The 25,835-nt window shown below is 38.5% G+C and overlaps 1 protein-coding gene across 2 annotated transcripts in view; it reads right to left on the reverse strand.

Annotated features, from left to right (window-relative positions):
• The window catches only part of LOC120637038 (cyclic nucleotide-gated cation channel beta-3-like), a 30,534-nt gene that overhangs the window by 626 nt on the left and 4,073 nt on the right, over nt 1–25,835 (reverse strand). For both annotated transcript variants that reach the window (XM_039908631.1, XM_039908632.1), the window contains exons 2-13: nt 20,061–20,152; nt 19,206–19,343; nt 17,991–18,133; nt 16,467–16,726; nt 15,170–15,319; nt 14,529–14,703; nt 8,429–8,559; nt 7,484–7,607; nt 5,282–5,364; nt 4,303–4,449; nt 1,467–1,579; nt 549–852 (exon numbers count right to left, since the gene is read on the reverse strand). In XM_039908631.1, coding sequence (XP_039764565.1) covers nt 549–852; nt 1,467–1,579; nt 4,303–4,449; nt 5,282–5,364; nt 7,484–7,607; nt 8,429–8,559; nt 14,529–14,703; nt 15,170–15,319; nt 16,467–16,726; nt 17,991–18,133; nt 19,206–19,343; nt 20,061–20,152 — 1,860 coding nt within the window. The remainder of the gene's footprint in view (nt 1–548; nt 853–1,466; nt 1,580–4,302; nt 4,450–5,281; nt 5,365–7,483; nt 7,608–8,428; nt 8,560–14,528; nt 14,704–15,169; nt 15,320–16,466; nt 16,727–17,990; nt 18,134–19,205; nt 19,344–20,060; nt 20,153–25,835) is intronic.

Consider the following 25,835-nt stretch of genomic DNA (forward strand, 5'->3'; position numbering starts at 1 on the left):
TTTAACTATGGAACAAGGACTTACAAAGCTCTAATTTGCCGATGACGTCACGAGTGCCATGACACCCGGCGAGCGTGTTCGCAAGAAAATTTTTTTTAAAATATAATTTGCCATTAATTCAATTTCAACCAATTTTTTTACGATTCATAAGGTCTAAATTTATTAGACATTTACGAATTTGAATTTTAACTTTTTTAGAACTTTTAAAGATGAATAATTCCGCCACACATTATTTAACGTAAGTGAAACTTAGACCTCACTTAGACTATCTTATAGAAGTTTAGGTCAGTTAAATTAACTTAATATGTCCACAAATCATTCAGCAGCAGAAGGGTTGGAGATCGCAGTAGATGGTAGTAGTAGCACCGAGGACGCTGCTGTCCGTTCTCTGTTACATAAATTACATTCCATTTGTCGTTTTTACTTACGTCACCCGCTGAAAGAAGAGGGGTGGTGACAAATGTATTCTGATCTTCCGTCACATAACACCATCTTTTAATAGTAAACTACAGTGTCTATTGTGACATATGATGATGATCATAACTTACTCTATTTTCTGAGACAGCAGACAACCTTCTCCTGGACTGAGAGCTCGCCGATCGATGTTTCCTTTCCTCCGCAGTACTTTTACTATCTCCGCTGGCTGCACTCTTTCTCCTCCTGACAGTGGACTCCTCTTTATATTTCCTACTCCTTTCCCTCTCCAACTTCTGTTTGACCTGCCTTTCAGCGTTTTCGCGAATGATCTGATCAGCTCGTAGACGCAATATGTTTTCGGCCTCTTTGTGGTGTTTAAGAGCAGCGTTAAGATCGTTTCGCGATAGTGCGAAAAGGCTCGAATATCCAACCGACCTGTTAATGATGAAGTATTTACCTATGTAGAAAGCGCAAGTTATTTTCATGTTATCAATTTTTTTAGAGTTATGGAATTTCTCACAGAAATCCCGTTTTGAAAATTGGAATTTCCGTGAGAAATTCCATTGTTTGACGAACCTGATGGGCGATATGCCTTATAAGTAGTTTAGCCTTGCCTTTAACATCACACAATATAACTGTTCCCGTACCGAAATGTTATACGCGCGGGTACATTTCTCATAGAGGTAAACTTCCCTCCCGTATTGAATCCAAACAATATCAGACTTATATCGCCTGTTTTAAGAAATTTCCTTTTAACATATTTAACCCTATAGGGGTTAAAATTTTATTACATAGATAACTAGCTTTATGAAATACGATTTTTTCAATTGACTGTGACAAACGTTTCAGCACGGTTAGACTAGGCAGGACACAAAAATCCCTCATTACGAACAAAAAAAAAACTTTTGATGAGAAATTGCCACATTCTCACTTCAAAATGTCCCGCGGGGCGCCCCCCAAGGAGAAGTTTTCCTCCGCTTATATATTCATCATCATCAACATATCAATCAACCGATTGACCAATATTGGCTATGCAGTAATAAAATTACCTTACAGTAGCGGTTCGCTTCCTCAAGCCTTCGATGCCAAGTAAGCTGATTTCTCCGAACACGGATCCTTCACCGAGAGTCACTAGCACTTCTCTCTCATCTTGCGACATAACCTATAAATAATCAATATTATTAGGGATATATATATATCTTAATATATATAAATCTCCTGTCACGATGTTTGTCCGCGATGGACTCCTAAACTACTTAACCGATTTTAAATAAAATTGGCTCACCGTGAGCAGTCTGGTCCAACTTAAGAGATAGGATATCTTAGATCTTTAATTATAGTCGCAATTTTATTTTATTGCAAATTATTTGTCACATGTTATATATATATATATATACTACAATACTCACTTAACGCTAAGCGATACTGAATACTTTAAAAACAAAATCAAACGCAGACGAAGTCGCGGGGAACAGCTAGTATATATATATATATATATATATATATATTTTATTTATTAGTTTTACTTACAAACACTTACGCTAATACAACCGTTTTTAAAATTTTAACTGAGTATTCAAAGCTGAGTAAACACAGCATATGAAAATATATAATAACACCATATAATGAAAAGAAAAGGTATCGTGAATGAGAATATAATAACAAAATGTCTCAGACACTAAAAAAATAAATCAAGGAAACAGCAAATAAGGGTCAAGCGGTCCATGACAAAAATATCAAAGAGAGAATTATACAAAGAGTCAGAGTAAATTTCAACTTCAGTGCTAATGTGGTTTAGGGTCTTATATAATTATAAATAGTTGCGGAAATTACTCGCTATCATCATAATAATCCTCATCTTTAGTGCTGTCAACAGGAATGCAGTCTTATGGGAGAGAAAATAGTAGTAATACTCGTAGCTTTAAGCGACAAAGCTGTCAGCGAAGTACTACCGTATTTCCTTCACAAGAAGCAGTGCTGTGTTCCGGTCTCAAGGGCTTGATTGCCGGTGTAATTACAGGCACATTAGGCTAACACCTCTTGATAGGGGATAACAATGGCTTCACTTTCGAATACCAGCAAACTCCTCTAACGTTTCTAAGTTATGTGATTTATAAGTAATTAAAATATCACTTGCTTCATTGGCACATCAAAAAACTGGAATTTAGAAATACTTCAAAGGTTTCAAAACAAAGTCCTGAAAACCATATCAAATGCTCCATGGTTCACTAAGATAACAGAATTACACCAGCATCTCAATATAACAACAATAAAGGAAGAAGTTGAGCACATAGCAAAGAGCTATAAAGAGCGAATTAACACTCATGAAACCAACTGGCTTCTTCTCTCAGTGTCCCAATGAAGATTAGGAGGCTTAAACGTGCTTCCATTTGGGGTTTTACTAACTTATGCACATTGTGAAATAAGAGGCAGAGCTATTGGTGGATGGCCGGCCTCACATGTCACAAAACACGCGGAGGAAATCTGCTTATAGCTGCTTCAGCTGATCGCATGATGGATTTAAAAAAAAAACTTTCAATGGTGTATAAAAACATCGTGAGGATTTCTGCATGCTTGAGAGTGCTCCATAATGTTCTCAAACTTCTCAAAGGCGTGGTAAGTCCACCAATTTGCAGTGGGCCAGCGTGGTACGGCCTAAAACCTTCTCAATGTGGTTCAGGAGACCCGTGCTCTGTAGTGGGCCGGTAATTGGTGATATAATGAGGCTTAGATTGATGGACACAGGACGCCATTTTGTAGCACGTGATCTTAGCATGCCCTTCGAAGTGTTGCTTTTTTTATAGGCGACGAGTTTTCTTTTATTTTGAGGGGCTAGCACGGGCGGGAGATAAAAATTATATCCCCCGATTATATCGAGTGACAAGGGATATAATCAACGTGTCCACTTGCTAAATCACTGGAACATGGAATAGGAGATGTTTATTACCGTTTATACTCACATATATTATTAGGATATTATTTCCACTTGTGCGCCAGTGCTCTGAGAGTTGATAAAGCTGTGGGAGGAGATAAATTTATATCCTTTCCCCGGGGATATAATTGTCTCCTGCCCATGCTAGCCGTGCAGATAAGCCATCAGTGACCCGTCGCTTATTTATCAATAGACTCTAACTCCACTGTTGGATTAAAGGCTTCTCCCAATGGGACGGTTTGCCAAGAACTACCACGCTAGGTAAACGGTGATATCTTTAGATACGAGTATTAGCATAGAGAACGCTGCTGGCCGTTCTCTGTTACATTTCTTTTGTCGTTTCGTACGACACCCGCTCGAAGAGAAGGGGTGGTGACAACTGTATTCTGATCTGCCGTAACCACGCTGCAGAATGGATACACTCCGTAAATAAAAAAGTATCGGAGTGTGAAGTTCAAAGGCGCGCACAGCAAGATGCTAGGCGTAATGAGATAAAGGCCAGACCATCGCCGGCCATATATTACAATATAATTGGTGGAGTACTGACGTGCTGTCAATGTGATCGCACATTTAAAACAAAGAGTGGTTATGCCAGACACTTGAGAGCACATCAGGTACGCTCATAATAGCTAGAAGGAGTCGCTGTGGTCGGATACGGCCAGGAGGATATATAATATAACCACGCGGCACCCGTCAATTATTGCGATTAAAAAAAAGAGAGTAACGAGCTTCGTATCAATTATAAAGAAAGCCATCTATACAAAGTAATCTGAAGTGCCTATAGCGACGTACAAAAGATTATTTCCAGTTTTCCGCAGTACCTTCTTTATATTTTTCTTTTACTATGACTATAAACAAAACAATGTTTAGAACGGTGTCAAGACATTTTTTAGTTTTTTTAGCAAGACTCACGCACGCAATTATTAATTTTAAGTTCAGTGGTTGGTTCTTACACAACACTTCCCACACTTGATGATGTACATCTGGTGACCGACTTCTCCGCGTCGCACCACCACGTCGCCAGGTAGGCAGGACACGGGGCGAAGTTGTAGCACCAAGTCTCGGAGGAGCGACGCTGAACAGTCTTGGAACAGTTGCACCTGAAGCGAGCGGTTCTATTATTCCATACATATTTTTAAGTTGTCATCATACTCATTCTCAGATCACAAATGTATATAACTCGATTAGTTTTTACTTATGTTTTTTATAACCTCATATATTTTTAGGTATATAAAGCCTATGTAATTTTATTTAAATTTATCACATGTCATTTTATTAATAAATCGGTTTTTCTCTTTGTTATATCTGTGAACCAACTAATATTGCTCCGAGAAGATATCAGTTTTTAAGTTTGGTCACCTGTGTTGTATGTATTATTATTTTAACTTGAACTTGGCTATTTATTTCATGCCGCAGCTCTTATCGCTAAAAAATCTTTGTTACCATGTATCATAGTAATAATTACCATTCTACATTTGGATTAGAACTATATTCTTCTTTCCCTGCAGTGATCGAAAATGATTTAAAATGATTTGATTATAAATTTGCGTCAGTTTTTTTTTCTGCTTCGAATTTCTACTTTTTTTTTTCCAATTCAAACGTATTTGCCAGTGAAATTCTTTTTTATTCCAGATTAGAATATAGATAAAATATTTTGTGTAGTACCATCAGTTTTCAATTGTTAGTTTTCTATCAGAATAATTCCAAATTACCAGGAAATCTCATCTTAGGCTATTTGTACTTGTCAGAGCAAAAGATAAAGATTATTTGCCGACTTGACAGTAGGCAAGGATCAACTGAATACCCCAAATTATAAATCTTACTCGATGATGTCTCGAGAGATTTGAAAATGTTGTAGAAAATATTTATTTCTTTCCTTTTAATTGTACAACAAAGCCGACTATTATTTTGTCAAAAAAATTTGATACTTACTTTGCTCAAAGTTCTCATGTGAACTTCTAGTGCTACATCTTGTTTCATGTTTGAAGGTAGCGAGTTGAGTATTTTTGATTCATCTGTAAAAATAGTACCAACTTTTGAAATAATGTCATGTCATAAAATTTAAACCTGAAAATTACCGTTCATTTAATTTTTTTATACTTATATTCTTCTCTCTTTTATGTATCAATCCGTATTTTGTATTTTTGATTTAGAATGTATAATTAATGAATTAACTGAATATTTAAAAGTGAGTCGCATAACGTATATCGAGTAATTGAGAGATAAATTTAAAGATTTTAAAATAATGACAGTGTATAGTCAGTACATATTTAAAAATTTAATGTACGTTCATAAAAACATTTCTAAATTTAAGAAAAAATGTGACTGCAATAATTTAAACATTAGAAGTAAGAATGAACTTACAGTGCAATATACTAGGTTACATAAAATTCATAATTCGTTTAAAGGAAATTGCATACAATTCTACAATAAACTACCCATTGACATCATGGAGATGTCTCTTAAAAATTTCAAAGTTTGTATTAAACGTAAGCTTATAGAAATTTTTTATTATAGTATAAAGGACTACGTAATCGATATAAAAGCTTGGGTGTGAATTATTGCTCTTCTAATAATTTTAAATGACATTGTGATAACAAAAAAAAAACACCTGGCTAAGTTTGTTGTGGGCTGACCAGGACGCGTTTGGAACCCTCGTGTTTTTAAGAAACTTTAGTTTTAAGTTTACGAATGTGGTTATCGCCATCATGTCACTACCGTGTAATTCTTACGTACGCATCAAAATTATGGGCCTACTTGAATAAAGATATTTTTGACTTTGACTTTTATATTTCAGTTCTCATAATTTATAATATGTATTCATAATATGCTCATATTGTATTGTATGTAAACTCTGAACATAATTTAAGATTTTAAAAAGCTACATAAAATTATACTGTCAACCGTAATTTATAATGACTTGATATCACTTTTCTTATATTATTATGTGAATGTTATATACTCACTATTTGAGACATTTTTCATGTGCCATAGTAATCTATGATCCTATCTGACCTTAAATAAACACAGCCATTGTCTGTTTGTCACATTTTTATATATAAAAACTTTGTACCAGTAGTTTAATAAAATAAAAATGTTTAATAAAATACGTTTACTTTAATACCGGATGGTCATAGTACCTATTTTGAAGTAGTCTTGATTTCCCTCAGTCCTATGATAGAGGTGACCTGTGCCCAGGGGGGTGACCAAAAGTAATAACGCTGATGCTAAAGTGTAACCTGCGCCATTTGCCAAGCTTAAGAGTTGGTTTGGCTGTACCCGCTAATCTCAGGAACAATTTGTTCGAACGGGGAAATTTTTTGTTTTGGATAGGCTTTTTATCGAGGAAGGCTATGGACTACTCAACATCACGCTACAACCGAAAGGATCGCAGCATCAATGTAAAATATTGCAAAGACGGGAAAATTTATGTCTTTCACAGCTTCCGATACCTAAACTTCGTGCGCTGCGAGAGGTGATGCGCAAACAGGTAAAGTTACGCCACAATGGTAAAAAATATAAGTTCTAAAAAAATCTACGACAGCACAGTCAATCTTTTAAGGTTGACACATATGCGGACGGAGTCGCGGGCGCTAGTCTTACTAATATAAGTGTGGATGTTTGTTACTCAATCACGCGAAAACGGCTGAACGGATTTGGAAGACATTTGGCATGCATGTAGCCTTTAACATGGAAAATAATGGCAACCTTTTATCCCGGGAAATGAGAGAGTTCCCGCAGGAATAAAAATCTTAATCCACGCGAACGAGGTCGCGGGTATCAGCTAGTATATTTTTAAAAGGCGAAGGATGTCGTGCTATCTCTTTCGCACAATCCGTATTATAAAATGATAAATGACTTAAGACACCGGGAGGTATGCATCGTTCGAGTCCATGTAGGACTGAGGTGCATAGTCGTATTTATATCAAAGTACCCACCAACTCAATGTCATGAACATTGATTTTAAATCAAATATAATTTGAATTTTTTCTTGAAAACTTATTTAATGAAAGATCTGGAAAATTTGAATTTATCGGTATCAAAAGTTATAAATTTACTGTAAAAAACGGCATCGTCAGCCTTTTATAAATCCATTCTTTAATGACGCGGGTTGTACAAACAGCAGGCACTCACCGAAGCATCGCTGCTGGTTCCACGTGTAGTTGAACCAGCACATGACGCGGCGTTGAAGTGACGCCGGCATGTTCAGTTTACGCATGTAACGCGTGCATCCGTCCATCGTTTTACGGTATTCAGTCTGGAACATATAAAGACGCTTCGCTTAGACTCCGTTCGCGTAGAAACTTGGTAACTTATAATAATACCTACATTGTTCAACACGGGTAATGCAATGTACTTTTATTATACTAGCCTTGATTTGGATAGTATCAAACGCAGGTCTAAGGCTGTTTTCATCTAAAATCCTTAATCCCTTTCTGATAGATAATCCCCTGCACTCGGGAAAGAATATGCCCAACTATTAGAACTTCTGAATTTCTCATTCACTTAGAATGTATGTTTTTTATAACTCGTACTGGAGATTTACTTCATTTTATATCATCTGCATACCCTGTGTATACCCTCTATACACGCCACTGTCCATACCCACCCTACATGTCATTGTAAATATTCCCTTTTTGTCACTCTTGGAAAAGTACAGATCTTTCATGAAAGTGTTTGGAGTTGTAACTTTAATTAAGTAATTCTTATTACCGGAATTTATGGCTGGAACCGAACAGAATAGATCTTTATTTGTATAATACTTTATTTGCATGCACGGTTTTTACAGATGTAATTTAAATATTAATTACAAAGTTATAACGTATGGATTGCGATTAACACGTAAAATAAATTAAATAACATGAAAGTTAAAAAATAAATCAATGAAGAACGTCAATAAACGTCCAACCGGTGTCCTTTTCAAGCGTTCAAGTTTGCGTTCGCGTGCGACCAATCACAACGCACGCTTTTTCTGATTGGTCGTTAGCTGGACGCAATATAAATCGCCGCTATGACGCCGGTTGATTGCCTTACGTTAGTCACTGTCGGACAAGTATAGGTAAAATACAGATTACTCACCTTAGCTCGACTAGCCGTGGCGATAATGTCCCGAATCTGACCAATTAGCACTGCGAAGACGAATACGCCCATGAGCCAAGCGACTGTCATGTACATAAATTGTTTTGCATTCTCAGGTTTTGGAGTCTTGCCTGTTTTATTTGAAGAGAGAAAATCAAGCAAATGATTTAATTTTGAATCTTGTGTTTCTTACAAAGGTCAAAGTCGGTCGAAATGTGGTTGAATTTTTACCCAGTAGGCTATCAGCAGGCCGATTCTGTATCTCAGTTGGCACCAAATTTAGCTAGCCTCTGTAGAAATTTGCAATTAAGTAACGCCCAAACCCTTATTATACATTACGTTATTGTAGACTGCCAACAGAGTTGAATTGAACTCAGGTTGCAGAATGCAAAATTTGGATTCAGCAGGTATTTTGGTGGACTTGCAAATACCACAGTACCTAAATTTGCTGTTAACTGAGGTACAGAATCGACCTGCTGTGATCTTTTAACAAACTACGTAAATCGTTGAAACTGTATTTACTCCTTTAAAGAAGCAGTTCGAAAACTAGAAAAAAAAACTTTAACTCTATATATAAGAGCATTTAAAAGGCAGTACGATGCGGACGTACCAAAATCATTCTTGGCTGTAGCCAAGAATAGCGACCATAGACAGTGCTAGCTGTCCTAACTCAGTGGGTAGGTCTGCGACTCCACTTTCTGGGCGCAGAGTTGGAATCCCAGCGCGCGTCTCTAACTTTTAAGCAATTGTAGCCTACTTCCTTACATTCACACTTACACACAGCACTTATATATATATTATATTATTTACAATATTAGTATCTATTTACACAACATATTAAACACTATATTATACACGGCATTCAAATCGTGCAATGGAAACACGCGCGATCGCTTCCTTAAACTCGTTTCACATACGCACACAAGCGCGCGTCGGCCACCGGCCAGGCGCGCGCGCCGTTTCTGTGGAACTTTTAGTATGATCTCGATACTTTACGCAACACCTGTGTCGCTTGTCGCTTATCGTCATTGCTCTGCCATATTTTCGTCTATTACCGCTAATCTTTGCTTACAACTGTCACTCTATACTCCTTCTGCTTATTTTCTATGGTGTTTATCTTCTTCTGCCTATTTCTAACTTCTGTGCTTGTGTTTACTGTGTACCTATCACCGTGTGAACATTAAACGGATTTATCTCTGGACTACTTGTTTTCGTGAATCCCATAGAAGGTATTTATTACAATAATCATATATAACTAACTATAGAAGAAGACAACAACCACCATAACTGGTGACCCCGATCAAACACAAAGATGAGTGATAGCAGTGATTCCGTAAAGACGGTAGGATCGCGAAAAGATACCGGGCATGTTACTACGCGACGTATGCAGCGAGCGCGCGTTTCCACTGAACGCGAGAAAAAAGACGTCCGTCATTTAAAAATTAAAGTTCCTCCATTCTCAGCCGAGGATCCTGAACTTTGGTTTGCCTTACTGGAAGGACAATTTGGAAGTTGTGACGTCACTGACGACTATTTAAAATTTACTCACGTCACAAATAATTTGGATTTGCAGTACGCGAAGACCGTGAAGGATATTATTGTCAACCCCCCGGTGAATAACCGCTACAATAAGATTAAAACCGAATTAATCAAGCGACTTTCGGCTTCTCACGAGAAAAAGGTGAAGCAATTACTCACGCATGAAGAACTTGGGGATAGAAAGCCTTCACAATTTTTAAGGCATCTCCAAGACCTTGCTGGCCCATCCGTTCCTGAGGATTTCATACAGTCAATATGGAGCAATCGCCTGCCGCACAACATTCAGACTGTACTGGCATCCCAAACGACTCATTCCCTCGAACAGCTGGCAGACCTGGCAGACCGTATACAGGACCTGACGTCATCGGGTACTATCGCCGCAGCGTCTTGCAGCCCACATGCGTCCCATCAGTCGGACGAGATTGCAGAGCTTAAGAAGATGGTGCAGCAGCTCACGTTGAAATTGGACGAGCATACCCGAGCATCATGTTGTTCCGCCGGTCGTTCTAGATCGCACGAACGACGTCGTATACCACCACGACAGAGAAGCCGTTCAAACTCGAGCTACAAGAGGTACCCCGTATGCTATTACCACAACAGGTTCGGGGCAGAGGCCCGCAGATGCGTAAAGCCCTGCGACTTCAAGAATGCGGAAAACTCCAAGGGCAGTCGCTAATGGCGACAGACGATTGTCCCTCATCATCAGGTCGCCTCTTCGTCATGGACCGCAGCACGAATACCCAGTTCCTGGTGGATACTGGCAGTGACCTTTGCGTCTACCCTCGTTCTGCGCTTCGGGACCGTCGAGCCAAAACAAACTTTGAGCTTTGTGCAGCGAATGGAACTGTTATTGACACTTTCGGCTTTATAAACCTTAATTTAAACTTAGGCTTAAGGCGCGACTTTCCTTGGCAATTCATTGTGGCTAATGTAACAAAACCAATAATTGGCGTTGATTTTCTTAGCTTTTATAATTTAATTGTAGATTGCCGCAATCAACGCCTAATTGATAATACCACTTCTTTGTCTTGTAATGCTTCTTTTGCTCAATCTGATCTTTTTTCTGTTAAGGTTTCGACAGGTGACACACGTTTTCATGATGTACTGAGTAAGTTTCCAGAAATCACTCGACCTTCAGGCACGCCCGTGATTCCAAAGCACAACACAGTACACCACATCAGAACCACGCCAGGACCTCCTATCTCAAGTACCCCTCGGAGACTCGCACCTGATAAACTCAAAATTGCCAAACAGGAATTCGAGCTTATGCTTAGTAATGGCACAGCTCGTCCTTCTGAGAGCCCTTGGGCTTCACCCTTGCATCTTGCACCTAAGAAGGACAACGGCTGGAGACCTTGCGGGGACTATCGTATGCTTAACGCACGGACTATCCCAGACCGTTATCCTATTAAGCATATCCACGATTTTTCCCACAATATTGCTGGTTGCACTGTCTTCTCAACAATAGATCTGATGAAGGCCTATAACCAAATCCCTGTTTTCGAGGCCGATATTCAAAAAACCGCAATTACCACTCCATTTGGCTTGTACGAGTTTCCCTTCATGACTTTCGGTTTGAGAAACGCAGGTCAAACATTCCAAAGGTTTGTTGATGAGATGACGCGAGGCCTAGAATTTTGTTACGCTTACTTGGATGACTTCTTGGTGTTCTCCAAGGACGAGACCGAGCACGAAGCCCACCTTCAGATACTTTTCACTCGCATGAAGGAATATGGCGTCTTGGTCAACACCTCAAAGTGCGTCTTCGGAGCATCCGAAGTAACTTTTCTTGGTTATCGTATATCAGCATCCGGCACCAAGCCTCTGGAAGCCAAGGTGCAGGCTATTAACGACTTTCCTGCACCCAAGACAGTCAAAGAGCTCAGGCGATTTCTTGGAATGCTTAACTTTTACAGGCGATTCTTACATCACTCTGCCTCCATCCAAGCACCCTTGAACGCCTTATTGACTGGCAATGTTAAGGCATCTCAATCAGTCAACCTGACTGGTGATACCCTGCTAGCGTTTGACCAGTGCAAGAAGAGTCTCGCTAATGCAGCATTACTCGCACACCCAGATAGTCAGGCTGAACTCGCTCTGGTAACAGATGCTTCTGACCTGGCAATGGGTGCAGTACTGCAGCAACTAAAAGACCAAATCTGGCAACCATTGGCATTTTTCTCACGAAAGTTGAGTCCCTCCCAACAAAAATACTCACCTTATGACCGCGAACTCCTAGCTATATACGAAAGCATCAAACATTTTCATCATATGCTGGAGGCAAGGCATTTCGTAGTATACACCGACCATAAGCCGCTCAGTTGTGCTTTTAACGAAAGGAAAGCTAACTGTTCGCCTCGACAATATCGTCATCTCGATTACATCTCGCAGTTCACCACCGATATAAGACACATTTCGGGTAAGGACAATGTCGTCGCCGACCCACTGTCACGTATCGAAGAACTGCAGATGCCAATCGACTTAGACGTGCTAGCTTCGTCGCAAGCTACTGATCGAGAGTTGACTCAAATTCTAGAAGGTGAATCATCACTCCGTCTGGAAAAATTAAATATCCAAGGCTCTCGTACCGAACTTTATTGTGACGTCAGCACTCCCTCACCCAGGCCCTTTGTCCCCAAACTTTTGAGGAGACAAATATTCGACAGCTTTCATAGTCTCAGCCACCCAGGCGCTAACGCCTCAGCCAAGCTGGTTGCTGAGAGATTCGTCTGGCCTGGTGTGCGCAAAGACTGCCGAGCTTGGTCTCAGCAATGCTTGGCCTGTCAACGCGCCAAGGTTAATCGTCACGTGTCATCTCCATTGGGCACGTTCGATCTTCCCCGCGCCCGATTTGCCTTCATTCACGTCGACATTATTGGCCCCATGCCTATTTCACAAGGCTACCGCTACTGCTTTACCGCTGTGGATCGTTTCACACGTTGGCCCGAAGTCGTACCTATGGTGGATATGACAGCGGAAACTGTCGGAAGAGCACTGATATCGTGGATATCGAGATTTGGATGTCCAACAGATATTATCACCGACAGAGGGCGACAGTTTGAATCTTCACTTTTCCAATACCTTGGCAAAGCAATTGGATTCAAACACCGCCGAACAACAGCATATCATCCTGCGTGTAACGGCCTTGTCGAACGATTCCACAGGCAGTTAAAAGCGGCAATAATGTGCCATGCCGACGGGAATTGGGTGGATACGTTACCTTTGGTGCTGTTAGGAATTAGAAGCGCATTTAAAGATGACCTACAAACGTCATCAGCCGAGTTGGTCTACGGTGAGCCCTTACGTTTACCCGGAGAATTTTTCCAGGCAACAGTCCCTCACTCCACCGATATATCGGACTTTACCACTCGGTTGCGCCAACTAACATCAAAGCTACAACCCACACCTGCTTCTCGTCATAACAAACACAAAATCTTCATATATAAAGACTTAACTTCGTCTAGTCACGTATTTTTAAGGGACGATGCATTGCGTGGTTCTTTGCAGCCTCCTTACACCGGCCCCTACGAAGTACTAGAACGTGGCGACAAAACTTTTAAAATTTTAGTAAAGGGTAAGAGTGTCACTGTATCCATAGATCGACTCAAACCGGCCTATATGCAGACTGACCCATCTCCCACCCCTGCCACTACCCCAATTAACCCCGGTAATCCTAATCTCTCTTCTCCGTCTGACCCTGTTCCTTTAGCACGGAACACTCCAGTTCAAGATGACGTCAAAAAGTCACGATCAGGTCGCATAATTCGCTTCCCGGATTACTTTCGCCCGTAGTGACGGTCTCTGGAGGGGAGTGATGTAGCCTACTTCCTTACATTCACACTTACACACAGCACTTATATATATATTATATTATTTACAATATTAGTATCTATTTACACAACATATTAAACACTATATTATACACGGCATTCAAATCGTGCAATGGAAACACGCGCGATCGCTTCCTTAAACTCGTTTCACATACGCACACAAGCGCGCGTCGGCCACCGGCCAGGCGCGCGCGCCGTTTCTGTGGAACTTTTAGTATGATCTCGATACTTTACGCAACACCTGTGTCGCTTGTCGCTTATCGTCATTGCTCTGCCATATTTTCGTCTATTACCGCTAATCTTTGCTTACAACTGTCACTCTATACTCCTTCTGCTTATTTTCTATGGTGTTTATCTTCTTCTGCCTATTTCTAACTTCTGTGCTTGTGTTTACTGTGTACCTATCACCGTGTGAACATTAAACGGATTTATCTCTGGACTACTTGTTTTCGTGAATCCCATAGAAGGTATTTATTACAATAATCATATATAACTAACTATAGAAGAAGACAACAACCACCATACAATTAAAATAACACTTCCTTCAACGGTGAAGGAAAACATCGTGAGGAAACCTGCATGAATGAGAATTCTCCATTAGGTGTGTGGAGTCCACCAATCTGCACTAGGCCGTATGGTGGACTACGGCCTTAACCTCTTCTCATTGTTGTAGGAGACCCGTGCTCTGTACTGGACGCGTAGTGGGTTGATATGATGATGATGATATTTACCAACGGACGTAGCGGTTTTAGTAGCGAAGTAGAAACAGCGGATATACGCGTTGCCTTGGTTGTCGTAGACCCATCCGTTGCTGCCAAGGCCGATATGATCACTCAAGGCATAGTACGCGCATGCGTTCAAGTGGATCAGGTAAAAGATGTAGAACAACATCTTGCCGATACGAACCTGGAAGGAGATGGATTTAATTTGAAAGCTCTTTATAAGAGAGAGAAATGAGCTTGCCATTCCGGGAATAAATTAAGAATATGACACGCGAAACATTAAAATACATTGTACCTCAGATAAAGTGAAAAACTCAAATAAGTAAACATTACAAACGAGCGTATGAAAATAAATCAAATAACACATTTGCGTGTAAACGACACCCTTATTTTTCTCTTAATTTTATTTACATTATACAGTATGTAGGATAGTTGCATATTAATAAAAGCAGCATTTTTTGGCAACAATCGGAAATTATGATTCAAACTGATGCATTTGCAAATAAATGAGCAGCCAACAAAGTAGATATTATGTCATTAAGTAGTATTTATAAAATAAAACCATTTAAGGTTTTATTTTCTGAATACTACTGAAGAAGAAGTACTAGATGAAGTGTTTGCAGAAAACACAAAAAAAATATGAAACTTACCACATAAGGGGACGACAAAATACGGTCCATAGCTTGATGGAACTCCCAAAATGTCTGCAATTTAAGTAGCCTCGGAAACCGCAAGATCACTTTTTGGGTGCCAAAATAAAAATACAATATCTCCAACGGCAAGAGCGATACGACATCGAACTGAAAAAAATGGCCTATTAGACCAGGCCCTTGTATGTAAATTTTCAAGTAAACTAACGTAGGTAAAATCGACGTTAGCGAAAATCTTTAATTTTGTATGGACGGTCAAACAACTTTCCCACTGTAACAACTCTATACCACTGTAACAACTCTATACCACTGTTCGTTTCGGTTCGGTTGTTTGTGTGTATGTATGATTGTATGAATGTGTGTGGGTGTGGGTGTGCTTTTGTCTATAGCACAGTAGAGTCCGAACGGATGATCCGATTTTGATTTTGTTTTCCTAGTTTGAAAGGTGAATTATTCGGGAGCGTTCTTAGCTATGTTTGATGAGAATTGTTTCAAGATGGCCGCTGCAACCAAATGTCTGATGTCATAGTAATTCACAGCTCACTCAATATGAGTATCAATAGCATGACAGTAGAATACTGTACCTACATGATATTGAAAGTCGAGGGTTTTCTATTTTAAAGTTATGCTGGCTGATTCGTCATTAATAGAGACAATCCAAGATGAATAAAATCCACGTATTTCTATACGTTAGGACGTCTATACCTATGCTATTCGGAACAAGATTGTCATCAACGTTTTTTACAGCCACCAAAATTTCCGATAAAGTATAAAAGATAACTGCAATCAAGTAAAAAAAATTACTAATTCATGCTATTATCAGTATTATTTTAATAGGGAAATTCTTGACCTACCAATGCATACATTTAAAAAATGTGTAAAAACGCATCTAGTACAGCGAGGTTACTATACATTTGATGAATTCCTCAATGACAAGGTAGAATGGAAGCAGCCAGCCTCGCTCTCATCTCCCGCAAGATAGCAAAATGATTGTAAATGTTGATGTTGGAAAAGAGCAACTACTGAGTCTCTTGCCGGCTCTTCTCGGTAGAATCTGCTTTCCGAACCGGTGGTAGAGTCACACAAACATGCATACTTGACGTTTCAAAAGTGCTTATAAAGTAGGCCTACTTGAAATAAATGAATTTGAATTTGAATTTGAATTTGAAAAATACTTTCGATGCTCTTTTTTTAGAATTATAATCCTTATTTGAAGACGTCAAGTTATCTCATATTAAACTGTAAATTGTAATATTGTATAACTGCACAAACTCTGTAGCTTTAAGTTGCATCTTACCTTGTACTGCAATTTCCTTTTATAATTTTTCCTGGTTTCCTGGTGATCGTCCACCCAGAAGCCTTCCTGCAGGAACATGAGCCTCGGTTTCACAAACACCACGTCAAGCACATATACTATGTCACAGAAGAAGTCTGCCGTCATCCATATCGGCGTGTTTTCAGGTGTCTGGTAGGGAAATGTGGCGCGGAGAGCTATGCACCAAGCATTGAAGCTGTAGCAGCATGTTACCAGGAGTAACCATGTTATGTAGCCTTTACCTGGTGAATTTTATTGCCAACATTAAAACACCCAATGTTCTACTAACCGTAATATAATCCCGGAATCTCCCACTTAAAATCGCAACTCACCCTTCTAGGCCAGTTAAAAATGGTATAAAGATGACCCCGAGTCTGCTATTACAGTAAAATCACATCATACAACTCAGCATCATCATAATATCAACCCATTACCGTTCCCATTAAAGTACCGGGTCTCCTTTCACAATGAGAAAGGGTTAAGTCCCTATTCCATCACGCTGGCCCAGGCGGTTAACAAACCTTTGAGAACATTATGGAGAACTCTCGGGCATGCACGTTTCCCCACGATGTTTTCCTACACCGTTGAAGCAATAGATAAAACAGATTACTTGAAAAAGTTAGAGGTGCGTGCTGGTCCTAGCCACGGGTCTATCACCGAAAATACGAAAAATTTTAAAGACAATAAGCCTTAAATATCTGTGAACGTTTTTTCCGTTTATTTTTTATTCATAAGTTGTACTATCATGACACAATTCTGATAGCAGACTCAATTTGGGATTCAATTTGTATCATAAAACGTCTTCTCCCTTATCTTAATTGACGTCCAGTCAATAAATGCGTTTAACCTGTTTGATAACTTCTATTCTTGAATCAATATCCCAAACAAACTCAAGCGAAAGTATTTTTGTTAGTTTGTCCTTCGACAGGAAGAAATCTATACACGACATGCTAATTTTAATCTAATCGAGTATTTTTTTATCTCACTACAAACTAACATTCTCACTCAGTCCAAAAAAATACATGGATGGATATGCGTATAAAAGGGATATGGATATTGAAATGCCGGTTTAATAAAATGAAAGAATTTATGCAAACCCTTTTATTGTAGGCAATACAGAAAAATCATAATAAAGAAAAAAAAATGCTTATACAAAAGAAGGATAAGGTGAAGTGAGTTGAAGGAGCCCTCTTAGCGTGATATCAGAGCAAGATGAAAAAGACTTGACTGCAATCTCTGATAACGCAGTCGAAAGGCTAACTGGTAGTGGTATAAAAACAAAGTGGTTCGGTTTATACATGCATACCTCCACAAGATAGACATAGGATTTTAACCCCACACAGAACAGCGCACGGGTAATGTTGTGAGCGATTTAAAAAAATAGCCTATACAAGGCACAGCTACACAACTGTCGTGGTGACATTCTTCCAGGAAAGCCAAAACTAATTACTAAACTTCCCGCGGTACCTTAATGATGTACTGGATTATCACACCTGAAGCACTTGCCTTGAGGATCTATGGTCACGGAGGGATCGCAGAATGTTGGCAATCTCCAACGCTTGCATTTATAGTCCCTCGATGGAGAAGAGGGAACTGGACTCTGAGGAGTTTCTACAACTTTCTCTTCTTTCTCCACTGCATTATTAGATCTGTAATGAAAGTAATTGAAGCTATAAATGTCTAATACTTGTAATTGCAAATTCATTCAAGGGCAATTGTATATTATTTTATAACAAATTACCAAATGAAATCTTTGAGTTGTCTCAATAAGATCAAAGTTTATATAAACAGAAAAATCCTATTATAACATTAAGGATTATTTAAACGATAAAAAAGCTTTGGTGTGAATTGCTCTAGCTTCATAGCTTAATTTAATTTTACTGTTAGATGGTGATAACAAAAAAATAAATTTACCCGGCTAAGTTTGTTGTGGGCTCTTCTTAGACCAGGGCGCGTTTGGAACCCTCGTAGCTTTAGATTTAAGTTGGCGAACGAAGTTATCACCATCCCGTTACAATTATGTAAACAAATATGTATGAACGCTTCATAAGTGCCTGTGATAGGCCTACATGAATAAAGAAATTTTGAATTTGAATTTAATAAATCTTTACGTAACTTCCCAACTGTACTTTGTTTTTCGTCGTCTGCACGTTTATGTCTCTTATATTATTCAAACTAGCGAGACTAGCTGTGGCCACTTCATCATCATCATTGCAACTGATCAAATGGTTGAGATAGGATTTTGTAGAAATTTCACCACACCAAGATCTTGGGTCTTTGTGTCCATTAACTGCCCTGGGACTTGTTTATAGTACTACCAGAGTAAGTAGGTATCTGTTTTTTTTCAAAATAACTCAGATTCTCTACCTTCTTAAGGCCGTGAGGAATAAAATCCATACTAACATTATAAATGCGAAAGTATCACTGTTTATTCGTTTCACACCTATGGTAGACTTAACCAACACATTTTGGTGAAGGCACTGAGATAGCTTGTATTCTGAATACGTATGATATTTTTAATACCAATTCAAAAAAAAAAATTTTTTAGCTTAGCAGCAAAACAGATCTTGATAAAAATTGCATAAAGTGAAAAATTGCAAAATTGAAGACAGAAGTTTTAGATACATTTTACTTAAGGATAAAAAAAATAAAGCAATCGCATACAAAGCTCCGTACAAAAGCCAAATAATAAGTAATGTGCATTTTAATAAATTATTTTACTCTTTGGCTTCAATCTTCTTGGGTTTTATTTTGTCGAACTCTTCTAGTTCCGTCACGTATTCTTGTATTGTACCTGAGTCCTTTCGTACACATTTTGAATTTGGAATTAATAACCTGACTCTTGGAGGCGTTTGGGACCTGGAATGAGGTATATTTATTTTCACTTTTTTTTTTTTTTTTTTGTTATAAATTTAGTAATAGCACAGATATCTAGCTGTGCGGCTAGTCGTTATAAAATGTCCCTGAAAATAGATATTTCGCGATGGGATCCTATGTTAATACTTTCCATATTGACGGCCCTAAAATCCATACTTCCATACTAAAATTATAAATAACACGTCTCTTGGTTTTTTGTTTGCTACCGATGTTTGGCTTAAGACTGCACCGATCTTGTTACTCGTAAAATATATATAATTTTTATTCTTTTCCTTGGAATTATAAAAAATGTATAAAAATATTTCTTGTTTTTGAAAGATAAACCGATCTTGGTTTTATAACGCATAGATACAGTTTCTATACAATATCAAAGATTTCCGGGCGTTTTCTTTAAAAAAATCGCACGCGGGCAACATCTAGTAAAGATAAAAGAGCAACTGGTGAGTTACTTGCCGACATTTGCTCGGTAAAATCTGCCTTCCGGTGGTTCCGAGTTACTACAAACAGACATACTTGACGTTTCAAAAGTGTTAATATTAGGCCTACTTGAAATAAATGAATTTTGAATTTAGAATGCTTTAAGCGATTTTAATGTGTAGTGTCTCACAGGCCATTGCGATTCTATTGGCCGATATTGCTGCTGAAATATAGGTCCGCGAGGATTATGGAATTAATGATTAAAAAATAAGGTGTATTTACTTAGCGTGTTTTAAAGTCGATTCTGGCGTGCCCCACGAGTTGCAAGGTACAGAAGGTGGCCGTTTTTTTGCTGACGTCGGATGAACTGTGTGCTGGAAATGAAAGTTGAAAACATTAACCACCATGCTTATTTCTGCCGCCAAGCTAAATTTCTTGGTTCCGGTCTGGAGGGCTTGGTAGCGGGTGTAACTATAGAAACACGAGGCTTAACTATTGGATAGAAGCAGGCGCTACTTTGCGGAAATCCATAATATATTATGAAAATTAAGCTTAAGTTATGCTCCGCGAACAGCATAATTTTAATGTTCGCGGAGATTAAAATTATGTTGTTCGCGGAGCATAGCAAATAAAGCTTAATTTTCATAATATACGAGGCTTAACATCTTCGCCGCTTGATGGACACAGGGCGGAACATTGTAGGCTTGCGAAGTGTTGCTTCTGTTTTTTTAAATTCCATTACAAGTTAGCCCTTGACTCCAATCTGACCTAATGGTAAGTGATGATGCAGTCTAAGATGGTAGCGGGCTAACCTGTTAAGGAGTATGGCAGTTATATTAAACCTAATCGGTTTCTACGCGACATCGTACCGGAAAACTTAATCGCTTAGCGGCACGTGTTTGTCGGTAGGGTGGAAACTAGCCACGGCCGAAGCCTTCCACCAGATAAAATATATTTCCATAATAGTTTTATTTTTATTAATATACAACGACAATACATACATTGCATAGCCACCTAGCCCAAAGTAACTGATGAATTTTAAAGAATAATATACATAAATACTTATAACATACAGAGGCCCAGCAGGGCTAGCATGGGTAGGAGACAATTATCTCCTAGAAAGGATAAAAATGTATCTACTTTAGTACTTCCACAGCTTTATCCACTCTGAGAGCACTGGCGCACAAGTGGAAATAATATCCAAATAACATATGTGTGATAATAAACTGCGGTAAACTTCTCCCATTCCATGTTCCCGTGCTTTAGCAGGTGGACACGTTAATATCCCCTGTCAGGGGATATAATCGGGGGATATAATTTTTGTCTCCGGCCTGTGTTAGCCCTGCTGAAACTGAAAAACATTCATGTCACCATTCATCAAACAAACATTTTCCAGCTGCGGGAATCGAACCCACAACATTGGGCGCAGAAAGCAAGGCCACTGCGCCAATCGGTCGTCCAATTCAGCAGGTTAAACTAGCTATTATTCTTTTAGGTAGAACATACCATTGGGTATGATACGATTGAAGGCGTGGACAATAGACATCCTACATGGAGTTACGACTTCCATAAAAATATCATAAACGGTCTCAATTGCTATTTTAATATCCATCAAACGAAAATGCTCGTGATTAGTTGCCTTAAGAGACGCCGGGCCGCCTGGCATTATAATAATAAAAGGTATTTAGGTATTTAAATTAAAACGGTTTGTGTTATTTCAGTTTCGTGAGGACAAGTTGATTTGGAAACCATATATCAACCCGTTCTTTAACCGGTCGGCCAGAATGCTTAGGTCGCACCAACCGCGTGCATCAAGAGCTACCCGCGCGCGGTTGTTTGTTGATCAAACACGAGCAGTAATTCCCTCCCGTCTACTTTCAGTTTTCACAAAAAGAAACCGCTCATCAACCGGATATAGCATTTCGTTCCCTAAGAACAATCTCAAATATCATTTTTTACCAAAGAAACCTTAAGTAATTTTGTTCCCAAAATGAGCTCTCAACGGTACTCAATCAACCCCCGTTTGTAAAACATATTTCGCTTAAGCTCAACTTGTTTAGCTACCATGAAAATAAAAGCGTTTGCACAAGAATTATTTGTGCAATAGTATCCAAACCGATTTAACTTTTCTATATACATACTTATTTTCGTAATGATGACTTGCGATGGAACTCATGGAAGCGTTGATAGGGTAGAAGTTCGACTTCACTTTTGGGAGGCCGAGTTCGAGTCCCAGCACGCACCTCTAACTTTTCTAAGTTATGTGCGTTTTAAGTAAATTTAATATCACTTGCTTCAACGATATAATAGAAACACATCGTGGGGAAACCTGCATGACTGTGAGGTCCAGAATGTTCTGATAGGTGTGTGGAGCCCACCAGTCCGCTCTGGGCCAGTGTGCTGAGTATGATGATGATGATGATGATATAACCTGACTTGGTTCTTGCCACAAGATCTGGTATTTTGTGTTTGTAAAGTCATATTTTTCATTTTTCATCTGTCAAGAGTCCCTACGACTACGATCCGCCGAATCGGTGTGGTAACTTTAGACGGTGCCCAACGTGAAACGTTATTGTCTCTAGGAATCTCCTAAATCACTAGGCATCCGTTGCAAGCGCTTCCTAGGTTTAGTTAAAACGGGCATAAAGGTTTCTATATTGGCTAGAAAATATTTAGGGTAGGCAGTGCATATGTGCATATATGAAGTGCACGCCACTGTAGGTCACTGATGAGTTTTTTTAGCACGGCGATCCACCAACGTGACTCTGGTATTTGGCAGAGCCATCCTATAAAGGGAGCAGTAGGTAACTACTCCATGCACGATATAAAGATCATAATATCGAGTATCGGATTTTGTAAGGCAGCTACGATTCCGGCAAGGACGCCCATTAACCTCCACCGCCGCGCCGCTCGCCGTGTGATTTGAATACCGTAGCGAGCTAGCACTTTTCCATCGCGGAAAACAATACTTGGTATGACAGGCGTGGAGCGTTAAATTAAAACATTACGTTTGTGACTACGCAGACTAAGTGGATTTTCAACAGTCTGCGAGAAAGTAAAAGAAGAAAGAAGCATATTTATGCTTAGCACTAAAGTAAATATACCTACTTATAAGTTTATTCTAGATTAATATTAATTATAATATTATCCTAGTTTAATATTAAGGATTTCATGAATGATAAACTGCTTGGGTAAGATTTGCTCTAACTTTATAGCTAAATATTATTTCGACTGTGAGATGTTGATAACAAAAAGAAAGTCCGACTAAGTTTGTTGTAGTCTCTTCTTAGACCAGAGCGCGTTTTAGCTTTAGTTTTAAGTCAACGAATGTATATGTCACCATTAGCTAATATTAAGTGCCTGTGATAAGGTCTATATGAATAAAAATGGTTGAATTTTGATTTTTTTTTATTTTAATACTAAAGCTACGAGGGTACCAAGCGCGCCCGGACTAACGAGCTCACAATAAACTTAGCCCGGTGGTTCTTTTTGTTTACACCATCTCACATTGGTAGGTAAGTAGCGTTACGAAGAATAATTCGTAGAACAAGTTATACTATTAGCCGATCTTTTGTAAATTAATTACTTACAGCTCCGAAGGACAGGGCGTGTTCGCTTGCTTATTAGCTAAATAGTTAATAACTAGGTATAATCGTTGATTAATCTTTGGCTACACTTGGATCACTAGGAACCATAATATGTTAAATCTAATAGTAGGTATGGATTTATTGATTTCCATCTTTTTATCTGTCTGTTTGTCTGGTTGCCTGCTTTTGTTTTAATAAACCTCAGTTCTAAGTCGATTGAGATTGATGATGATTGATTGATAAGCGGCGAGAGCCCAGTGGGTAGGATTTTATTATGATTTTATTTTTATTTATTTCTATTTATTGACTTTCGGGGGGCCGAGTTCGAATAGTCACGCACGTCCAGCTTTTCTAAGTTATATTCGTTTACAGCAATTATAATATAACCTGCTTCAACAGTGAAGGGCAACATCGTAAGGAAACATGCATCCACCAATCCGCACTGGGGCAGCGATTTAGACTGCGACCTTAATCCCTTCTCATTGTGGGAGGAGACCCGTGCTCTGTAGTAGGCCGATAATGGATTGATGGTGATCACGATGATGTGCAATTATTCATTTGAAAGTGATAAAATTCATTGCAAATACTAGTTTGTCGCTCAATTATTAAAGCCGATAAAAATATCCATGTAAAGTCTGCCTGTAAAAGTGCCAATCAAAATTTTCTGTTAGTGTCAACGTTTCGAGACCCGGATACCAAACCCTTATTTTAAAACTTGAGTGTTTTTTATGATAAGGTAAATAACCGAAGCCAGGTATTTCGAAATCAGTAACTCCTTGGAACTCTCTGCTTGTCCGTCATTCTGATTCTATCCATATTTTCAAACACGGTCTGAATAATTATTATTTATCTACGTAATTAAGTGATGTGTAAGTTTATTTTATAGCATACCTATGGTTGAATTTAATATGTTATATTACATATATAGGTATTAAATATTTGTGTATTTTTTATTTAAATTTAAGACATTACATATTTATTTATATAGGTTTATTTTATATCTTTACTTCGTGCACCACTCCACTTTTCGTTTTACTGATAGCTTCTTACGCTTAGGTTGCCTGTAAAAGATAACTTTAAGTGATAAGGCCGCCTTTGCACCCTAACACTATGTACTTTTGTCTTTGCTTTTCTTTGTGTTTTGTTGCAATAAAGCTACTCTTATGTATAACTTAGTAATTGTATTGACTTGCCTAGACGATAATGTGCGTGTGTGTGTTATATTTTTGAAATTAGAAATAAACCTAAGTAGTTATCTTAATCTTTTTTCCGTTAAAAAGGTAAGTAAGGCTTCAAGCACAGCTAGCATGGGCAGGGCAATTATATAACCGGGGAAAGGATAAAAATGTATCTTCTCCCACGGCTTTATCAACTCTCACAGCACTAGCGTACAAGTGGAAATAATATCCAAATAATATATGTTTAATAATAATAAACGGGGGTAAACTTTTCCAATTCCTCGTTCCCGTGATTTGGCAAGTGGACACGTTAATTGTATCCCTTGTCAGGGGAAATAATATGGGGATATAATTTTTGTCTCCTGCCCGTGATTACGTCAGAGGTTTTCTTTTTTGCTTTTAGTATGAAGTACTTGAATTTGTATTGTACGTACATTTCTTAGTTGTATGTTTGTTAGAATTGGAATCGCGTGCTTTACAGTCGTAGAGCTTTCGAACTACCTACGCTTTTAATTGCGAAATCGATTAAAGCTACTTGATTACAAGGATTAGTCTTAAGTATTGGTCTCTTCAATTTGTTTGTGGAAAATTCTAAACATTTTCCCCTTTGTAAGTAACGTCAGAAACAAGTCAAGGTCATCCAAAAAAGGACCCAAGTATTATTTGTAACATCGACTAGTGAGTGGCCTTTGCTAAAAGCACTGTTATAGGCGGATCAAATGAACAAACAAACATTTGATGCTTTCGCCAAAAAAGCCTGATGAGCTTAAAAAGATAAGATAAGTTAAATTCATCACAGAAATTATTTCATCATGTAGGCCACTCACAGGCTCATGAAGCGTTCATAAATATAAATATGTGTAGCAAAATAAGCTTAATTTTGATAATTAAGAAATTAGTGTTGTTCAGGCCCGCATGCATGAATGCATGCAGTGGCATGCACAGTGGTTTTGACCAGGGAAGGCTTAAAGCAAGAAGATGGTGTAATATAAAAAAATCCTGTTACTATACAAGTTATATGAAAAATGTAGAGTATGCATGTATGAAATGCACGCAACTGCATGCTTGCATGTGTCCCGGAGAGCAAAACAATTATAAACCCACAAAACACTGAAAAATAATTTATTTATGATTTCAATTTCATTACAAAACAATAGGCTAAACATCAATTTAAATGAAAAAAACCTGGAGGACAATTAACAGAACATTCTGCAGAAAAAAAAAAGTAACTCAAATCGTAAGTAAAGACTCGATGTACTTACGTATGAGAGGGTAATCTAAAACACACGAAA

This window comes from Pararge aegeria, chromosome 3, assembly GCF_905163445.1.
Source record: "Pararge aegeria chromosome 3, ilParAegt1.1, whole genome shotgun sequence".
Classification (NCBI taxonomy): domain Eukaryota; kingdom Metazoa; phylum Arthropoda; class Insecta; order Lepidoptera; family Nymphalidae; genus Pararge; species Pararge aegeria.